The 19693-nt window shown below is 55.3% G+C and overlaps 1 protein-coding gene across 5 annotated transcripts in view; it reads left to right on the top strand.

Annotated features, from left to right (window-relative positions):
• Positions 1-78: 78 nt before the first annotated feature.
• ENG (endoglin) overlaps positions 79-19693 on the top strand; it is a 31595-nt gene continuing 11980 nt past the window's right edge. For 3 of the 5 annotated variants that reach the window (XM_002915176.4, XM_034664574.1, XM_011219640.3), the window contains exons 1-3: positions 80-522; positions 8499-8641; positions 17824-17964. In XM_002915176.4, the coding sequence (XP_002915222.4) occupies positions 456-522; positions 8499-8641; positions 17824-17964 (351 nt within the window). In that variant the 5' untranslated portion in view covers positions 80-455. Of the gene's footprint in view, positions 523-8498; positions 8642-17823; positions 17965-19693 lie in introns of all 5 variants that reach the window. The other 2 variants (XM_034664575.1, XM_034664573.1) reach the window with 1 other exon arrangement.

Raw genomic sequence — 19693 nt, 5'->3', positions numbered from 1 at the left:
CCCCAGGGCCCCCCACCCAGCGACAAAGCCCGTGGCACTTCCTCTCCCCGCCTGGCAGGCAGCCTGGCCCGGCCCCTTCTCTAAGGAAGCGCATTTCCTGCCTCCCCGGGGCCAGGCTGGATGAGCCGGGAGCTCCCCACCGCTGTTGGTCATACCCCTGCCTCCAGCTGCAACCCCAGGCCGGGACTGCTGCCGCCGTTGCCGTCTGCAGGAACCCAGCACCCCCTCCCCGCTCACCCTCCTGCCAGCGACACCCAGCCCGGCCCTGCAGCCCCGTGCCCACTTCTCCTGACCCCTCGGCCGCCACCCCAGAAGGCTGGAGCGGGGACGCCGTCGCTCCGGCCGCCTGTTCCCCTTGGGTCCCTGCTCGCGCCCACGCCGGCCCCCACGCCCGCCCGCAGCCCTGCCCCTGGACACCGGATAAGGCCCAGCGCACGGACCCCCTGGTGGACAGCATGGACCGCGGCACGCTTCCCCCGGTCGTTGCCCTGCTGCTGGCTGTCTGCTGCCTCAGGCCCACAAGTAGGTGTCCAGGGACTCCGGGTGGGGAGACTCGGCCCCAGGTGTTCCCGGGGCCTCCCCCCTGGTCCCAACCTCATGCCCAGTGGGGCTGTCCCAGGGGAGTTTGGACAGCCCAAGGTGGACACCATAGGGTGACCGACCATCCCAGTTTGGCAAGACAAAGAACTTTCAGCCCTAAACATCTCAAGCAAACGGGAATGAGTTATTTGCCTTAACCGCGGCCTCTGGCCTCTGCCCTCCGCCCTCCCAGCTATGTCTCGTTTCTCCCCAGAAAGCCCAGGTCCCAGAGTGCTGTGCAGGCCTGGGAGGGTCTCCTGCCCTCTCTGGGCCTTAAGATTCCCATCTGAGGAACCTGTGGGAAGGTGGGCGTGTGGATTCACAGCACTGGGACTCTTGGTTTAAATATCACATGGATACTTCCTCATGGTGCGATGTTGGGGGACTGCCTTTGGGCCTCTGAGCAAAGCCGGGATGGGCACAGAACTCCTCTGGGCTTGTTGGGGTGGGGGCGGGCAGCGGTGAGGCCATGCTTGTAGAGAGCGCTCCGGAGCAGCTGGCGGGTTCTGTGTTGTTGCTGCGGCTTTACGATTCGCTTTAGATTCCTGTGTCTCGCCTCCCCAGGGCCTGTGAGCGGCACCAGAACGCTCTTGAACTTAGCGATCTCCCTCTGCCTCTACTTACCCTCTCTTCCTCAAAATGCGGCAGGGTAGGGACACAGGCCCAGACTAAGGGTTCTGCAGGGGCTCCTCAGGCTGGGGCCTTTTCCAGGCGGTCCTGGCTCTGCGGCCTTCGGAAACTGAGCCGATGAGAGGCCGTGTGGAGCTGGGGACTCCCAGCCCTTCGCCCCGCTCATGTGGGCCTTGCTGGTCCACCCCTCAGCCACCTAAAGCCACAGGACAGTCCGATGGGCACCCCTTCATCCACGGCACATCCAAAAACACCCTAAAGGATCTGGGCTTGGGGCAGGGGGAGAACATAAGGGAAGAGGGCAGCAGCGGCCACCTCCCCACCTGATCCCACCTCGTGGCAATTTAAAGCCTTTAGTCCTTGGCCTCCAAACCCCTACCACTGCCTCGCTGAGCACAGGAAACTGTCGGAGACACTGAGTGACCCAGCACAGATTTGACCCTAGGCTTGTGGCTCCTAACCACATGTAATATGCGCGCCCCTATAGCTCCCGGCAACCCTGCAAGATGGCTGCCTTTATCTCCCCATTTTACAGGCGAGGAAGTGGAGGCTGTGACCTACCAAGTTCACACAGCTCAGACAGAAGCCTACCTGAGCTCCACGATGGGCCTCCAGGCGGCCCTGCCTTTCTCCCGCCTCCCCCACATTTCTAGCTTGATAGCACTGTCGTCTTCGTCATCATCAGAGAAAGATCCGTGTAGATGTTTGGGTCTGGTTTTATGAGGATGGAAGGCAGTGGTGTGTTGGCAAATACCGAGCATCAGGGGTGGAGAGTGCTGGGGCTGGCATCTGTTCATGCCCACGGTGTAAATGCTCCCACGTGGCTGATTTCAAGCTACCAACTCACCAAGCTTGCAGTTGGGATGGAGGGGGCCCAGTACCTTCGTCCGGTATTTTTACCACCCACGTGCCACAGACCTCTGACCTCAAGAGCATAGGTGATAGTAAAATGGAGCAAAATAATTAGGAAGTAATGAGTTTTGATATTTATTACCATTTTAAAAATACAACTTATTTTTAAGCTTATAAAATTTAATATTTTAAAGATTTTATCTTTAAATAATACTCTACACCCAATGTGGGGCTCGAACCTACAACTCTGAGACCAAGAGTCTAGATCATACATACACTCCACGGACTCAGCCAGCCAGGTGCCCCCAAATTTAATTTTTTTTTAAGATGTTATTATTTGAGAGAGAGAACAAGAATGAGTGGGGTGGGGGGCGGGGGAAGGGGCAGAGGGAGAGGGAGAAGCAGACTCCCTGCTGAGCAGGGAGCCCCACATGGGGCTCGATCCCAGGACTGTAGGATCATGACCTGAGCCAAAGGCAGACCTGAGCCACCCGGGTGCCGCCCAAAATTTAATTTTTTTTTAAAGATTGATTGATTGATTGATTTATTAGACAGAGACAGCCAGCGAGAGAGGGAACACAGCAGGGGGAGTGGGAGAGGAAGAAGCAGGCTCCCAGCGGAGGAGCCTGATGTGGGGCTTGATCCCAGAACGCCAGGATCACGCCCTGAGCTGAAGGCAGACGCTTAACAACTGTGCCACCCAGACGCCCCCCAAAAGTTAATCTTTAATAATGGCTGTGTTTAATAGCCAGTTGGAAAAAACTGATAATTTGTCAATCTGCTCCTGGGAGCAGGTACCAGTCCCCCAGTGATCACAGGGTTCAGGGACATTCCAAACCACCCAGCTCAACTTTTTGACAGTCTGGGAAACTGAGGCCCATAGAGGGTAGATAGAGGCCCGGGGCAGGGTGTGGAACCCAGATCTCCACGCTGGGGGGTGGGGTAGGAGTGACCTAGGCATCCTCAATCAGGCCAGTAAAAATGGGTCCAAAATAGGTCCAAGGAAGGGTCCAGGCTTCTGGGAACCCAGCTTGGCAGAATTTCTCAAAACCCTAACTTGTGTACCAGCTCAACCTTCAGCCCTTTGGGGTTATTGCCCAACTCTGTAAACGTCCGTATGGTCCATAGGTGCCTGTAACAAAAACCCATGTGGAAACCACCCAAATGTCCATTAGTCTGGGCCCTGGCAAATGAGTTATTCAGCGAAATACCATACGGCCGGAACCAAGAAAAAGTTGAATTTGTATCTACGCTACTGTGGACGGATGTCTGGGACGCGTGTGAGGTGCTCGAACAGCAGCGAGTCCATCACTGTCAGGGTGAAATAGTAACAGTGCACGGTACGCATAGGGTCGATCTCCACATCCCTGCTCTCCAGCGCAAGCTTTCTCCCTCCCTAGGGAATTGTCTCTAAGACACTTTTTCGCCACACTGGGATTTTTTTTTTTTTAAGAGCAAACATGTAGATTTTTAATTTCTTTTTTAAAGATTTTATTTATTTATTAGAGACAGCCAGCGAGAGAGGGAACACAAGCAGGGGGAGTGGGAGAGGAAGAAGCAGGCTCCTAGCAGAGGAGCCAGGAGTGGGGCTCGATCCCAGAACGCCAGGATCATGCCCAGAGCCAAAGGCAGACGCTCAACCGCTGTGCCACCCAGGCGCCCCCAAACATGTAGATTCTTAAAGAGCAATTTAATTATATAGTCACTTCAGTCTACTCTTCAAAGAAAACAGATAAGGGGGGAAAATCACTTCCCAAGTTCCTTCATTCATACAGGCATTGTTAGGTGGGCTGCCTACTAGTTTTTTTTCTAGCTCTTTAAGGTAACTTTAATGCAAATGATCAACATTTGGGAGTCTTGGGTACCCTTCTTATGACCCAGATGGTGTCTAGATTCGTCATGTAGACTCCATAACCATCCCATTGTGGTTCTGGAATTTTCTTTCCCTTAGATGTGCCATCCCGTCATTTGTCTAACGAATCCCTTGTTGCCGAATATTTAGGTATTTTCCCCGTCGAGGCTAGTTATAAATACCAGCACCGAGAACGTTTTTGGTACTTGCACCTCTTCCTGTATTTTGGAGTATTTCACTTGGATAGAGTCCCAGAAGTGGGGGTGCTGGGATTTGAGGCCCATATTGGGTGGCTGGGATCAAAGAGTGTTTCCAAAGTGTGGACAAGCCTTCGCTGGAGGAGGGGGCAGAGGCGGGACTTGGAGCCCTGTGCTGCCTACCACCGGCGTGGGGATCTGGGCCTCTCCAGAGAGGGGGCGAGTGACACTGGACAGAGACCGCGCTTCGGGAAAGCATCCCATTTGCCAGGAGGTAAAAGAGGAACTGTGTGAGCCAGGAGAGGAGGAGCCCCTGGGGACGGTGGGGACATGAGCCAGGAGAGGAGGAGCCCCTGGGACGGTGGGGACTTGAGCCAGGAGAGGAGGAGCCCCTGGGGACGGTGGGGACATGACCGTTGAGATTCTCATCTCAGCCAGACGGAGAGTGACACTAAGACCCAGCTCCAGCCCCAGTCTGGGGACATCAGCCCTGGATGCTGAAGGAGACCAATGTCCAGGGCTGAGCTGACTTCATAGCTGGGACAGGGACAGGGGTAAAGAGACAAATGTCCCCACTGACATTGATTTGGCACCCACTTTCTGCCACACGCCACTCTAAACCTGATTTGTACCATCAGACTTAAGTTCACAAGAGCCCAGTGAAGCAGACACACCCGTCTCCCCCATGTCACAGCGGAGGACCCTGGGGCACAGACAGGTGAGGAAATTTGCCCAAGTAACTTCCCGGAGGTGAGCAGCCAGGGCTGGTGCCCTGGGTCGGACCACCGCACCATACTGCCAGAGGGGAGATGAGAGTTGGTCCCCTTCTTGCCCCGACCCTGGCCCTCCCAGCTGGAGTGCCGCTGGACCAGTCCCAACGAGAAGACTTCCACAACAGGGCTTTGAAGGTTGAACAGAAGTTGACCAAAAGGTCAAGTAAAGGAAGACCATTGGTCTGGGAGAGAGCAGGGCAGCTGCGGGCCATGAGGTGTGTTTGGAGGAAGAGGTCACCCCCCCCACACAGTGGGCGTGAGTTCCCATGAGAGCAGTGGCCAGTTCTGAGCCTCCTTGTGCAGCACGAGCCTGCAGGACGTGACACAGGTGTCCTCTGACCAACGTTCGCAGCAACTCGGTGAGGAAGCTATTGTGATTGCCATCCTCCCCGTGGTACAGATACGAACGCTGAGGCACGGAAAGGAAGCTGGCAGGTGGCAGAATCAGGACCTGAAACTTGGCATCCATCAGATCATTGCCCCCCCTTTATTTGAGAGAGCACAAGCAGGGGGAGAGGCAGAGGGAGAGAGAGAAGCAGGCTCCCACCGAGCAAAGAGCCCAGAGCGGGGCTCGATCCCAGGACCCTGGGATCATGACCTGAGCCAAAGGCAGACGCTTAACCAACTGAGCCACCCAGGCGCCCCAGATCCCTGTACTTTTTAATTCCATGTTAGGTGGTGGAGTGTGGACTTGATGCTGCGGGCACTGAGTAGCCGCAGGGAAGACTAGAGAAGGGAGCCTTGAGGCTTCTCTGGGGTGGCTGAGCTGGAAGCTGGGACATCTGGGAGGCTATAACGGGAGCCTGAAAGGAGCAAAGGGTGGATGGATAGCTGGGCGATTGAAGAAGAGAAAAAGCAGAGAAAGCCCATGGGAAAGGTTCTGCGCTGGTATTAGGAAGTAATGAGAATCACTGTGTTCAGAACCCTTACTGGGTATCAGGCTTACACACAGCTGTGCTCCAGAGCCAGACCGCCCGGGTGCAAATACAGACCCTGGTACGTAATAGCTGGGCAACCTCGGGCAAATTCTCGTACCTCGTGGATCTTGCTTCCCCAGGCATTAAATGGTTACAATAACAGTACCCACCTGTAGGGCTGCCGCAAGGATCACATGAGTGAACTCGTGTAAAGCCTCGAAACAGCACCCGGCTCTCAGTAAGTGTGATGGAAGCTGTTTTGCTAATGGGGAAACTGAGGCTCAGAGAAGTTAGGCTTTTGCTCAAGGTGACCATTGTTTTGAGGGGTAGAGCTGGGACTTGACCCAGGCCACCTGACTCTGGAGTTGCTTTCCTTGACCATTATTCTCTATGGCCTTTCAAGGTGCTGGGGTGACCAGGCAGAAAGCCCCGAGGTGGCTCTGTGCTCCTGGGTGGGGGCGGAGGAGGAAGGGGACAGAGGTGGGGAGGTGGCTCCTGGGTCTCTTGCTCGGGGCCAGGTCACCCAGGCCCCTAGCGGCGCCTCCTCCAACCCGGGTCCCGGGAGGTCCTGGCGTTTCCCTTGGTGCCAGGGGATTGTTTTCAGCTCTGTCTGGGCCCGCCTCCGGCTCCGGGAGACAGGCCCGGGCGTCATACTCCCTCCTGTCTCCCCATTCTCGTCTGCGGGGTGGGGGCAGCCAGGATTCGAAAAGGCCCCAAAATAAATGGACCTCTTATCTGATCTCCCAGCCTGGCCGGTTATCTGATCATTACATAATGGCCAGGCCTGTGGCCTCTCCCGCTGACGGCATGGAGGAGGTGGCCTCGGGCGGCCCAGGCAATCCAGGAGGAACTGGGGTTCCTGGAAGTCTGGGGAGGGGGCAGGGAAAGTCCGAAGGAAAGGAGGAAGGCACTGCGTTAATCTGTAGGCCAGACCCCGGGTCACATGGAGAGAGGAGGGTCTGAGGCCCAGCCCAGTCAGCCATATGCTGTGTGACTTTGGCAATCCCGCCTCTCCGGGCCTCAGTCTCCCCATCTGTATAGGAAAGGTTTGGACCAGGTAGCAGCCAGAAAGTCTGTGTTCACTGATAGGGAGAGGGAGAGAGATGGTGGGGAGCATTGAGGGGCTTAGTGGGTTACCAGTGGGTGGGACAGCAGGAGACGATGTCAGCTCTTGCGTCTGCTGGGATGAGGGGGTCTGCTGGCCTGGGACACCAGTGACCTCCCTGTCAGAGGTCCCCCACCTGCAGACTGCCCTGTCCCACCACTTCACCCCTACCCCTAAGACAGTCCATTCTTCAGTGACTGAAGTCAATCAAATAATTATAACCCAAAGAACTGCCATATGGCCTGTTCTCATGGTGTCCTCCCAACAACCTCTGTGGGTTCTGTGGGTTCCAACTGTCCTTTCACAGATGAGGAAACTGAAGCCCAAGTGGTGAAATCGTTCACCAAGGCACATGGACAGTAAGTGCGGGCCTGAGATTCAAACCCAGGCCGGCCTGGCTCCAGGGACCTTGCCTTGAATCAAAATGCCATATGACACTTACACTGTGACCCTCCCACACAGGACAGGGCTGGGGCAAGGACTTACAAGGCCCATAGTCGCCAAACGTCCTTGTCCTGAGCTTATCCCTCCCAAGGTGCTGCTGGCAGGTGGCGTGGCCAGGGACGGCCATCTTGAGTCCTTCTCTGACCTCTGGGGCTTCTGAGCCCAGCAAGGCTGGCTTAGGAAAAAGACAGCCCGATAGCCTGGGATTCAGAAGAAGCCTCCCTAACCCCCTCCTCTGAGCTGGCGACGGCTGGACGTGCAGCCAGCCCCTCCGCGCCCATCTTTGATCTCCAAGAAAACAGGAAGTGAGCGCGACAAGATGGAGACACAAACTTCCAAACAGTCTCCCCTTCTCTGTCCTCCTTCCCTCCTCCGGAGCCCCCCCTTCCTCGGCACATTCCTTGGGACGAGGTGTAGGGGCCTCATTTCCTCTTCCTCCTCTGCTGGGTCAGGGTGAAATTCCATTCCCTTCCCTCAGGACCTGTGTTTCCGGGCAGCCCAGGAGCAGGCTCCGTGGCCCAGGCCTCCTCCCACAGCCGCCCTCTGAACCCGGGCCACCCTTCTGCCTTGCTCCCTCCCTTGGGGCCAGGAGACTCTCAACCCTCCTTGGCCCCATTCCTTCCAGCCTCCTCGAGACGCAGGAGGGGAAGTTTTCCTCTCCCGGTCTTAGCTGTCGTCTCCCTTCAGAGTGAACGGGCCCAGAGGCTTGGGTGTGGGCACCCGCGAGCCCAGCCCCACAGCTAGGGTTGCTGGATGTAGCAAATAAAAATATAGGATGCCCAGTTAAATTTGAGTGTCAGATAAACAGTGAAAAAAATTTCAATATAAATACGTCCCATGCAATAGTCAGGATATACTTATACTTTTAAAAATTCATCATTTTTTTTATTTATTCAAATTAAACCGGGTATCCTGCATTTATTCTGTCAACCCTACTCTTAGTCGCACTATGACCTCAGGCAAGAAGCTTTTCCTTCCTAAGCCTTAGTTTCTACATCTGTGGAATGGATATAATGATATCCACCTTGTATAGTCGCTACGGGAATGCAGAAGGCTCTGAGCCAGGGCCAAGGCCTAGGCATTCGGAGCATGGGTGTGACTGTCCCCACCTCTCACCTGGTGTTCTCTCCGGCTGTGCTTTCCCAACAGGTCTTGCAGAAACAGTCCATTGTGACCTACAGCCTGTGGACGCCGAGGTGACATACATTACAAGCCAGGTTTCTGAGGGCTGCGTGGCTCAGGTCCCCAATGCCACCGTTGAAGTTCACATTCTCTTCCTGGAATCCTCAAGGGTGAGTGCCTGGTGGCAGGGTTGGGGTCGGGGTCCCAGAGAAAGGCCCAGGGCCTATGGGATGAGGGGAGCCTTCCCTGTGGCTGGCTTGGAGCAGCCGGCCGCGTTTTCACCAGGACCCCCGACAGGAGGGAGATGTGGGCATCTCACAGGGCCAGTAAGGGATGGCGTTTCTGGGGCCAGTGTCCCGGAGGTCTTCTGGATGCCACAAGTCCCAGGTGGGAGGGGCTGGGTGTGGCCAGGGGCTGGAGAAAAGCCAGGTGGGCAGTGGAACAGACCAGACAAGCTCTCACCTACAGGGATGGGGAGCTTGCTGCTTCTCGGCTGACTGGGCTCCCCTCTGAGCTTGGGTTTTGAGCAAATGCTTCCTCCCTCCGTTGAGCCCAAAATCTCCCTCCCTGCAGTGTCCCCCACTGAACATCAGTGACCTGGCCAGGCAACCCAGAGATTGGAATCCACTGATGCCACCTTGGAGACCACTGTCCCTACGGAGGTCCAGCATTAGCCTAAGGCCTCCTAATGATAATAACACACTTAGGGACTGCTTGCTCTGTGCTAGGTTCTGGGCAGGCTCACGATGTGCTAGGTACGGCTAGAGGCCTACTGAGAGCCAGGAATGGGGGTCAACATCCTCCATGTACGAAGCCTCCCAAGGGCCTATCTGTGAGAGTCTGGTATGACTCCCACTTTTTGAAGGAGGAAACTGAGGCAGGCCTAAACTGGTGAAGCTACACGCCCAAGGCCAGAGTCCGCACTAGATTCTGGGAGACCTACAGCTAAGCGGTCCCCTGGCTCGCCAGCAGGTCTGTGTTCAGGCAGCATCTGGCCTGCTTGGGCTGGTGGCCACAGCGGGCTGTGCGGCCTTAGGTCCTGATAGCGATTTAGTGGTGTCAGCTCAGTAAACTTGTGGCCAGGCTGCTCCTGAAACTGTTGAGTTGCCCTGCGTTTGTGTGATGATAAGACGGTGCCCAGACCACCAATATCGGGGGGGGCCTGCTCCCCACCGCCCTGCCTGCCGCCAGGACTGTGGGCCTCGATAATCCCCAAACTGAGATAGTGCCAGACACACGTTATATGGTTTCCAAAGCCATTGTAATTTTTTTCAAGTTTGGTAATGATATGGAACATGAGATTGCCCTCCTTAAGTTCATTTTGCTTGTTCTGATGACCACGTCTCTGGGTGACTGGGATCCCCCTCCACTGTAATCACTCAGCAACTGGCCAGAGTCCGAGAAAAGCCCCCTGCCAAGTGCCCAGGTCGGGGGGAAACAGACGTGTAGACAGCCAGCCAGAATCTGGGTGATGGGTGCTCTCTTGGAGAGCACAGGGCAGGGGTTCTGTGGCTGCTGTGGGATTAGACAGGGCTTCCTGGAGGAAACAACACCACGAGGATGGCCAGGAGTGAAGGAGGTGGTAGAGAAGAGCTGAGGACAGAGTGAACCACAGTGGACCGTGGTCGGGGTCAAGATGTGGTTCACCGTGGCGGGAGCTTATAGTTCACCTTGGCGCAAGGCTGGGGAGATGCAAAGGCCCTATCACCATTTTACGGAGTTTGGTCTTTCTCCTGCAGACAGTGAGAGTCACTGTGGGGTTTTTAGGGTCATGGTAGGATGCTAGTGTGACTCGTGTCATCCTAGAGCGCATGACAACAGACCCCTCCCCCCTTCGCTCTCTGCCTCTTCTGGAGCATCTGGCTCTTAATCCAAGAAGCCAGGCTGCGAGCCCCAGGCCTGTCAGGCACATCTGTTTGTGGGGGTGGTAGAGCTGGGGTTCAGGAGACTGGGGTTCCAGCCTTGGCTATGTCACAGACCAGCCCTTCATAGAGTGCCTGGCACACAAAGGGGGCTCCTTCCCCTCACTCTTCCACACACACACACGTCTTGAGCTCAGGGACTCAGCAAAGAATCACAGAGTATCAGAATCTGGCTCAGGGCCTGGCAGATAGCAAATAACCGTTTGCTGAATGCATGAGTGCAGGACTGCACTGCTCGGCGGCCTTGATACAGCAGGTTCCAAACTCGGGCTCCGGAGCCCGACGGTCTGCAGACTGAACTCTGCCTTCCCACCTTACAGCCGTAGGACCTTGGGCCACCTCTCTAGGCCTTGGCTTTCCATGGGAAATGTGGGGACGATAATAGTACCTCCCTCACGGGGGCTTTGCAAGGATCCAGTGGGGGTAGAGCCGGCAAATATTGAGGGCAGGACTGCCCAGAGTGACTGCTCAGCCTGTAACAGCTCTGTTTGTTGTCATTCATGTGTTATTATCCATACAGCCATATATATTATAATATAGCAGCAACATCTTTGTTATTATATGTTATTATCTTTGGGCTCCGGGTCTCACCTGTGAATACCCTCCTCTTGCTGGACAGCCTCCAGTTTCCAGAACATCTTCACGTCAGTCCACTAATTCGATCCCCAAGGTATTGCTACCAGGTAGCAGAGGCAGGGGCTGTGAATCTCTTTTCAGAGGGGGCAATCGAGACCCGGCCCGATGGAGCTGGGCCTCCCAACCAGGGGCTCCTGGTCTCCCTGCCCCAAGGGCCCATGATCCTCCCAGCCCCTACGCTGTGACAGGGAAGGCACCTTCCTCTCCAGGTAGCCCCCAGGAATCGGGGCCAGAGCCTGACATCCCCCCACCCCCACCAACAGCCCTTGCCAGGTGCCTGCTCGGTGCCCAGCCTGTGCTGGGCATTGACGGGGCAGAGAGAAAGCAGACCCGACCTCTGCCCTTGAGCCACTTCCGAGCAGAGGTGGACATCTGTGGCCCCGGTCCTGAGCGATGGGATTGGCAATGGAGGGCACACAGGGCTGTGGGGGGAAAGGAGCATTAGTGAAAGGCTCTCGGTATCTAGGCAGACAGAGAGGGGGCTGAAGGGCATTCTGGGCAGAGGGCATCGCACAAGCAAAGGCCTGGGGCCAGAAACCTGAGCTGGCAGCGTGCGTGGGTGGCAGCTGTCTCAGCAACCAGCCCCAGCCCTCCTGACCTACGGCCGCCGTCTTCAAACCCTGGCACGCGGAAACGGCTTTCCCGGCCACCCTGCGTAATCAGATTTCGGGGGGCGGGGTGCAGATGAGCTGCGGCAGCCAAGAGGCTCGGGGAAGAGAGGTCCGTGGCAGACAGACGAGGGGGCCGTTGGGCAGGGGCTCTATCTCCCTGGGTCCCCGAAGGGCAGGCCGGAGCCTGGATTCCGGGAGGGGGCCCAGGGTCACATCCTGACCCGCGGAGACAGGAAACCGGCCTGGTGTCTCAGCGATTCCCGTCAGACAGACTGCACGGATCTGCTGCCATCCTCACAAACCCCAGAGCTGGGGCAGCCGCTGATTCACCCTACTTCTGGTCAAACCCCGGGGAGCCGAGGATACCCCACCCACCCCCAAGCAGAAGGAAGCTGCCAGGATCTGGCATTGACTCATTCCTGACCAGAGGGGCAGGCAAGGCTGCTCAGGCAGAGAAGGAGAGTGGGAGGGGGCCCGGGGCTCCCCCAGACTGTCCTAGGAGGCTGTGAAGGGCCGTGGAAGGCAGTGTTGCTCTCAGAGCTGGGCAGTGGGGGCCCCTGTTCAGGCCCTACAATTAATGGCCTTCTCTGGGCCTCTTCCAGTTGCACCCCCTCCACCCCAGGATAGGGTATCTGCAGGGCCAGAGAGACATGCCCCCCTCCCCCGAGTCCATGCCCTGGGTCCCTGGACTCCAGAATTCCCTGCCCCTTTGTGCGGAGTCTCCTCCCAAGGCCACGTGGGGCTCTTTCTCGTCCCATCCTCTAGAGGGGGCACTGCATGGCTTCTGGGAGAGGTGGCTCTGTGTAAGGGGGCGGGCATGGCGGAGCTTGGGCATTTGGGCTGGGCTGCCCACATCTGTAGTCATGAAGAGAAGGAGGTGAAAAGAAAAGGCGGGCTGGGAACCAGGGGCTGCCATTTGTATTCTTATCCCAGGCTTTGCAGATACGAGGGGCAGGTTTGGGGGAAGGGCACGACGGATCGGGGGGCCCAGCAGGGCTGGGATGGTGTCTGCTCTCTCATGGCTGTGTCCCCAGGGTCCAGCTCAGGTCAATCTGGAAGTCACTCTCGGGTGGTTGGGTAGATGGATGGATAATGGAAGGAAGGAGAACTGTGCATGCACACGAGCGTTTGCTGAGTGACCCTCCCCACGGGGTAGTGGTGGCACTCGCTGTTCATTTCTGGTTGTTGCTGAGGGGTCTTAGCTTGTTCTCTTCCAAGCCCCTGGATAGACTTGCGCCTACTTCTGTGCCCCCTCACGAGCACCCAAGGCCCAGCCTGGACCCAGCACTGACCTCTCAGATTGGGAGAACACAGGCTGACCATGTGCTGCCCCCAGAAAGCAGCACGTCTCTCCTGGGAGGTTCTAGAAGCCCACTCAGTGTCCATCTGGCTAGAGACCATGACTCTGGGATGCCAAATACGGAGACCCCAGGAAGCAGGATAAAATCCAGGGACCACACGATACTAGAACATCTCTGAGCCCAACTCCTCAGACACAGATGGGGAAACTGAGGCCCAGCGAGGGGATGCCACAGTGAGGTGTGGCTTCAACATGTTCCAGCTCTAGCTAACTGCTGCCGACCTTTAACGCCAACCTCTCCAGCCCCCAGACCATGGCACTCCTCTGGGTGAGGGGGTGAGGGGGGACACACAGGTCGTGAGAGCCAGTCTGCTGTGTGTTTAGCTGGGCAGCGGACACCCCACCTTGCGGGCAGCATCTCCCTGAGTCCTCACAAGTCTGTGAAGTGGGCCTATCCCTCAGCCGATTTTCCAGACCAGGAAACTGAGGCCCAGAGAGGAATAGTGACTGCCCAGGGTTGCAGGTTAATGACTGAGCCCACATTTGAATTCAGGTCAGTCTGGCTTTGACCCCTTGCCCCTGCCATCCTGCCAGTATGTATCATCTGAGTCTGCTGGGGTGGACGGAGGGACGGCTGGCTCCAATCTGGCCGGCTCCAGTCTGGCCCTAGGAGGGTGGGGGCTGCAGGCAGCCCCAAGGCTCCACTCCTAAAAGAATTGCTGGAAGCAACTTTCTATAAGTGGCTACTAGTGTTCAGGGCCTCCTCACTGAAATCCCCCCTTCCCGCCACCAACCGCTGGGCCAACAATGGCATCTGTGGGACACTGGCACAAAAATAGAAACTCGGTCTCCCGCCCACCCACTCAGGGAAGGGGCGGGGGTAGGCCTGAGTTGGCCCAGGTTGGGGCTGGGAGTGAGGGGCCAGTCGGCCTGCCTACCTCGGCTGGGCTCCCAGAATTCCCAGGATGCCTTTTGGAAGATTGGAGCTTAGAGGCTGGGGCGGGGGGCGGGGCAAGGCAGACCCCTTGCTTTGCCTCTGGGCNTCCTCACTGAAATCCCCCCTTCCCGCCACCAACCGCTGGGCCAACAATGGCATCTGTGGGACACTGGCACAAAAATAGAAACTCGGTCTCCCGCCCACCCACTCAGGGAAGGGGCGGGGGTAGGCCTGAGTTGGCCCAGGTTGGGGCTGGGAGTGAGGGGCCAGTCGGCCTGCCTACCTCGGCTGGGCTCCCAGAATTCCCAGGATGCCTTTTGGAAGGGGGCGGGGGGGAAGGGGGAAGTCAATGTGCGTATGAGTGACTGTGATGATGAGTCAGGGCCATGGGATGGAAATATTTGCTGTGGAAACCCTACTGGAGTTTCTGGTAACCTGGTAACCTCAGCTAGGTCCGGGAGCTTAGAGACCCCCCGGGGGGCCCGGCTTTCCCGCCCTCCCTGAGCTTGCACACTGCTCACTTGCTGTGTGCCCCCCGCGCCATGGCTGCCCCTTTTTGGGCCTCAGCCCCCACCCCCTTTCCAGCCGCCAACTCTACCAGGAGGGACACGGTGACAACTGAGTGGTGGGTGAAGAGCTGAGTGTCGTGACAAATGTCCCCGCAAAGTTCCAGCGTCATGACCCGACGCTGACCTCTGCTTCTCCATTTTAACTTCCTTTATCTAGAGCCCCACCTGGTATCTGTTCCCAACCCTGTCCTCCCAAGTGGGGGGACTGAGGTACAGAGGAACAGGGACAGTACCCAGCAGCAGCAAGAATAGATGTTCACAGGGCTCTTTCCGGCCAGCTCCGTGGCTGCGCCCCTCGCTGCCTGTGGATGCCCACCCAGGGCAGAGAACGGACCTTATCCACTGCGGCCTGCAGCCTCCAAACCCCGGGGCCCATCTCTTCGCTGCGAATGGGGCCCCAGAGGTCACTCCCCTGGGTGAGGACACACAGATGGGGCTGGACAGTGATGAACTGTAGGGCGGTCTGGAAGAACAGCAGGGTTGAGAGGGAGGACACAGTCCAGGAGAGCTGCCCAGAGGTCTAGGGGCAGTGGGCTCCACTCTGGCACCTGACTTTGCCCCCCGCAGATCCCTTGGTGGCTTCCCTCCCTGAGCCTCAATTGCAGCACCTGTAAAATGGGAGGATACCTGCGTCTGCTTCAGTGAAAACCCACGTAACACGCTCAGCACAGGGTCAGGCGGGGATTAGGCTGAACCATGTGAAATTACTGATATTCAGTTGTTTTTTTCCGACAGCTTCATCCAGATAACATTTGCCCATTTAGAGGGTACAATTGAATGGTTTTTAGTAGATACGCAGGGTTGTGCAATCACATCCGACTGTTCAAGCTAATAGTACACACGCAATCAGGGTAAGGAGGCGGGGGCAGGTCCATTCTCAGAGACTCTCAAAGATTCTCATTCTCAAGGATCTGGCAGGTCGGCTGTCCCGGGCCTTTCCCAACACCAGCGAGGTGGGTCTCGCTTTGCTCGGGTTAATTTCAAGTAGTCTGCCGAGTATACTTCAATTTTTAAATAAATTAATGAATTAAATAAAAATTTCAGATAATGATCATAATCCTGGAACAAAACGTCAGTTCTGACATTTAGCTTTGTATTTCATATTTTACCAAAATATATTAAATCCAGTGTTTAATTTTTGAAGTATTTAGAATGCATAAATATTGATTTTTTTTAAAGGTTTATTTATTCAAGTAGCCTCTACACCCAGCATGGGACTCGAACTCACGGCCCTGAGATCAAGAGTTGAACATTCCTCTGGCTGAGCAGCCAGATACCCCTAGAATACATAAATATTTTTAAAAATTGATTTAAATAGATATTTCGAAAACCAAAAGGTTATAAACCCATTAGAAAACTCTAATAAAAAATGTGAACTTATGGGGCGCCTTGGTGGCTCAGTCGTTAAGCGTCTGCCTTCGGCTCAGGTCATGATCCCAGGGTCCTGGGATTGAGCCCCGCATCGGGCTCCTTGCTCAGCGGGAAGCCTGCTTCTCCCTCTCCCACTCCCCCTGCTTGTGTTCCCTCTCTCACTGTGTCTCTCTCTCTGTCAAATAAATAAAATCTTTAAAAAAAAATGTGAACTTATAAAACATACATTTGGAGTATATATTATCATTCTACAAATTCACATAAAAATAGTGATCCGAAGATTGGCGATGCCAATAGCTCACTAAAATGAAGAAGTTACTTGTAAAACGTTGAAAATGAAATCAATTATTCCCACTTTTGTTTTAAAGAGCAAAGTTACAAACAAGGAGTGACTATGGTGTCATTATTGACTAACGGAAATATTTCTGGGCAGATTTTTCCAGTGGCTGAAACACACTCTCTGGCTCTGTGACATCAGCTGGGGAAATGGCCAGGAGATAATTGCAAGTGAGATCTAAAACTTTCCACTGATGTCTTCATCTTGAAATACTGCTCTCCTCTCTGATAAGTATGAGGAGATTTGGGGGGTCAGGTTTTATCTTGGTCGCAGAGGCTGCCAGCCTCAGAGAGCGGCTGGAGCTCATTGCTCGGTGGAATGTTTCCATTCATCTTTGTCCTCGCGAGTCCGTGGCGGGGCTCCTGAGGCCTATCCCTGCCTGTTCACTGGTTCAGAAAGTCTTTGAGCAGAGCTGAGGTTCGTTCGTTCGTTCTTTCTTTCTTTCTTTCTTTCTTTCTTTCTTTCTTTCTTTCTTTCTTTTTTCTTTTTTTTTTTTTAAGATTTATTTATTTATTGGGGCTCCTGGGTGGCTCCATTGGTTAAGCGTCCTCTCTCTGCCTCTCAAATAAATAAAATCTTTTAAAAAATTATTTATTTATTTGAGAGACAGCATGGCGGGAGGGTCAGAGGGAGAGGGAGAGAGACTCTCAAGCAGACTCCATGCTGAGCACAGAGCCAACTCAGGGCTCGATGTCATGACCCTGACAGCACAACCCGAGCCGAAGCCAAGACTTGGACACTTACTTAACCGGCGCCCCTGAAGTGGTTCTTTCAACAGAAGCTTTGCCTTGGGGGTTCGCTGTGTCCTTTTCCTTCTTGGGAATAAGGAGATGTAGAAAAATGTGGTGGGGCCATGTGCTTAGAGCAGAGGCCTGTCCGGTCCACTCTAGCTGCATGCATACCTGCTGTGTGATCCTGGGCAAACCACTTCACCTCTCTGTGCATTTCCCCATCTGTTAAGTGAGAATAATGGTGCCTACCTCTTAAGGTTGTTACGAGGATTAAATGAGTCCATAGGTAAAGCACTGGAACAGTCCTGGCACATAGCACTACGTAGGGGTTAGGGATTGTTATTACCGTGGATGTGGATGTGATTGTTGTTATGGAGGCGTTCTAAATGCATACCCCATGGTAAACTAACACTTTTCACACTGTAGGTGCCTCTCGGGATGTGATGATTTCAAGTTCACAGTCTTGTATCAAAATGATGGTATTATATCAACAAAAATATGGGCGTTTCGGTACTTTAGGAAGGCAAACGGGAATGCGGGTAACCGGGAAGGGTTGATGCCTTGACACTGCTGCCTAGGAACAGTGAAAGGGCACAGGGTACCATCCAAGTCACACAGATGCTCACAGGCCTGGTATACAGTGGGCGCCCCACAGAAACCGCAAACTTTGATCTACTGCTGGATAAAGTTCAGGCTTATCGCAACTTTTTAAAATCTCTTTGGGTTTGATGAGACCAGTTGCCTTCATCCATTCAGCCAATATTTTGTGAGCATCTCCCGACGGCCGGGCCCAGTGCTGGGCCCTGGGAGGCAGGGGCAGCCCAGCTGGGCAGGGAGAGTGGAGGGGACGCGGCTGAGGAGGGAGTCTTTACGACTGATCCTGGTGCAGGCCTGACTGGTCTGTGTGTATGTGTGTCTTTCTCCTGTCCCCACCCCAGGAGCTGTCAGAGCTGGAGCTAACTCTCCAGAAGGCCAAGCAAAATGGCACCCGGCCCCGAGAGGTGCTTCTGGTCCTCGGTGCAAACAAGAACACGCTCTTACGGTTGCAGGCCCCAGGAATCGCACTCAACCTGGCCTTCGTGAGTGTCTAACCTCCCGCCCTGGGCTGAGGCTCTGGCCATGGGAGGCCCCTGCTCTCTGTCTCTGGGGGCCAGGCTCTCCTGCCCCGGCAGCCCTGCTTCTCTTTTTCACTCTGACTTATTCACTCTGACATTATTACCCTGCCTGGTGAATCCCATGGGGCCCTGCCTGAGAGAGCCCAGGAGGCAGCAGGGTCTGGGGTGAAGAGCCCAAACCCAGGTGTGGGAGTCAGGTTGATGGGCAACCCTGGCCAATCCAGTCGTCTTGCACAGCCGGCCTTCCCACCTGCCCAGTGGCAGACCTGCATCCCGGAACTTCCCATAAGGTAATCTCGTCACTGTCTCTGAAAAAGTTACACGATAGGTTTAAAAATATTTAAGTACAAAGGAAAAGGAAACCTGACCATGGTTTAGTAGTAGTGATGGTGATGAAGTGGGATTAGGAGAGACATTTATTTATTTGCTCTTTATGCTTTGTTGAATTTGCAAGCTTTGCTCTAGGGAACATGGCCTACATTGGAGAAAAAAATATTTTGCAAAAATTCCAGTTTTAAGTGTCAGGCACGTCCACCAGAGAGAGGAGGTCAATGGGCTGGGAGCCACAGCAAGGGGGGGCCAGGGCTGGAGGAGGTGGGGTGGCCTGTGGGCACTGACTCCCCCACTGGAAGGCCCTGGGAGGTGGTCCCCAGATGGGAACAGCTGCTTTTTACAGCCAGAGAAAGCAAAGGGCAGGGGTGGGGGCTGACAGCAAAGCTAACAAGGGGGAGAGAAACACAAAGAAAAAGGGAACTAGGAAGAGCCAGCCTGTTGTGGGAGAGACAGACGGACAGATACTCAGAGAGACGAGAGAGGAGGAGGAGGAGGGCTGGGAACCGAAGACAGGCCCAGATCCAGGGCTGCCTGGGAGTCAGGCCCAGAGAAGGAGAGATGTTGGGGGTGGGGCGAAGAATCCAGGCTCACAGCAGGCACAGCAGAGACAGACAGACAGAGCCAGTGTGAAAGCCCAGGGAGCCACAGAAGCCAAGCAGGAGGGCAGAACTGGACCAGCCCCATGTGGTATTTCCCTCTGTTCCCAGGGGGGTAAACCGAGGCCCCATGGAGAGCCAGGGCTTACCAGGTCTCCTCCCACTTAACTCTCCCCTCTTCTCGCCTTCCCTTTCCCCTTCCGGTTCCTGGGCCCTGAAGGCAGGGATCTGAGCCTTGGCGGGCCCTGGGTGAGGCAGCGAACATGAAACGCACCCGCAGGGCAGGAAGGTTGCAGCAGGTGCTGGCAGCGTCTGGGCCACGCCTTCCTCCCAGGAGCTAAGAATACTCAGGGATGGGGGTGGGGCACTGTAGGAGCTGTGTGTGTGTGGGGGGGTACTACAGCCACCTGAAGAGGGGGCAGGGACTCCACCAGAGGGGCCACAGTGGGTTTGGATCTTGGGCCTCTGTGTCTGACCCAGCACCAGGTGACTGACAAATGCCTTGCCTTTAATCCCTCTTACACCCCCATTTTACAGATGATGACATCCCCTGAGAGTCAGACTGTGTAAAGGTCCCTAACCTTCTCCTGCTCTAAAGCATTGCCCCAGCTCTTCCACCCCGGGGGGCTGAGTTCCTCACCCACGGGCTCGTCACTTTGCCCCCTTGTTTAAATCCTGCTCCATTCTAGGTGGACCATTCTATGGTATCTTGCCTACTGCCACTGCCGGGCAGTCCCCCTTAGTATCTAGCCTGAAGCCCTTAT

Source organism: Ailuropoda melanoleuca, chromosome 7, assembly GCF_002007445.2.
Source record: "Ailuropoda melanoleuca isolate Jingjing chromosome 7, ASM200744v2, whole genome shotgun sequence".
Classification (NCBI taxonomy): Eukaryota; Metazoa; Chordata; class Mammalia; order Carnivora; family Ursidae; genus Ailuropoda; species Ailuropoda melanoleuca.
Note: the sequence above shows the minus strand (reverse complement) of the source record. Positions and strands in the feature narration are given on the sequence as shown.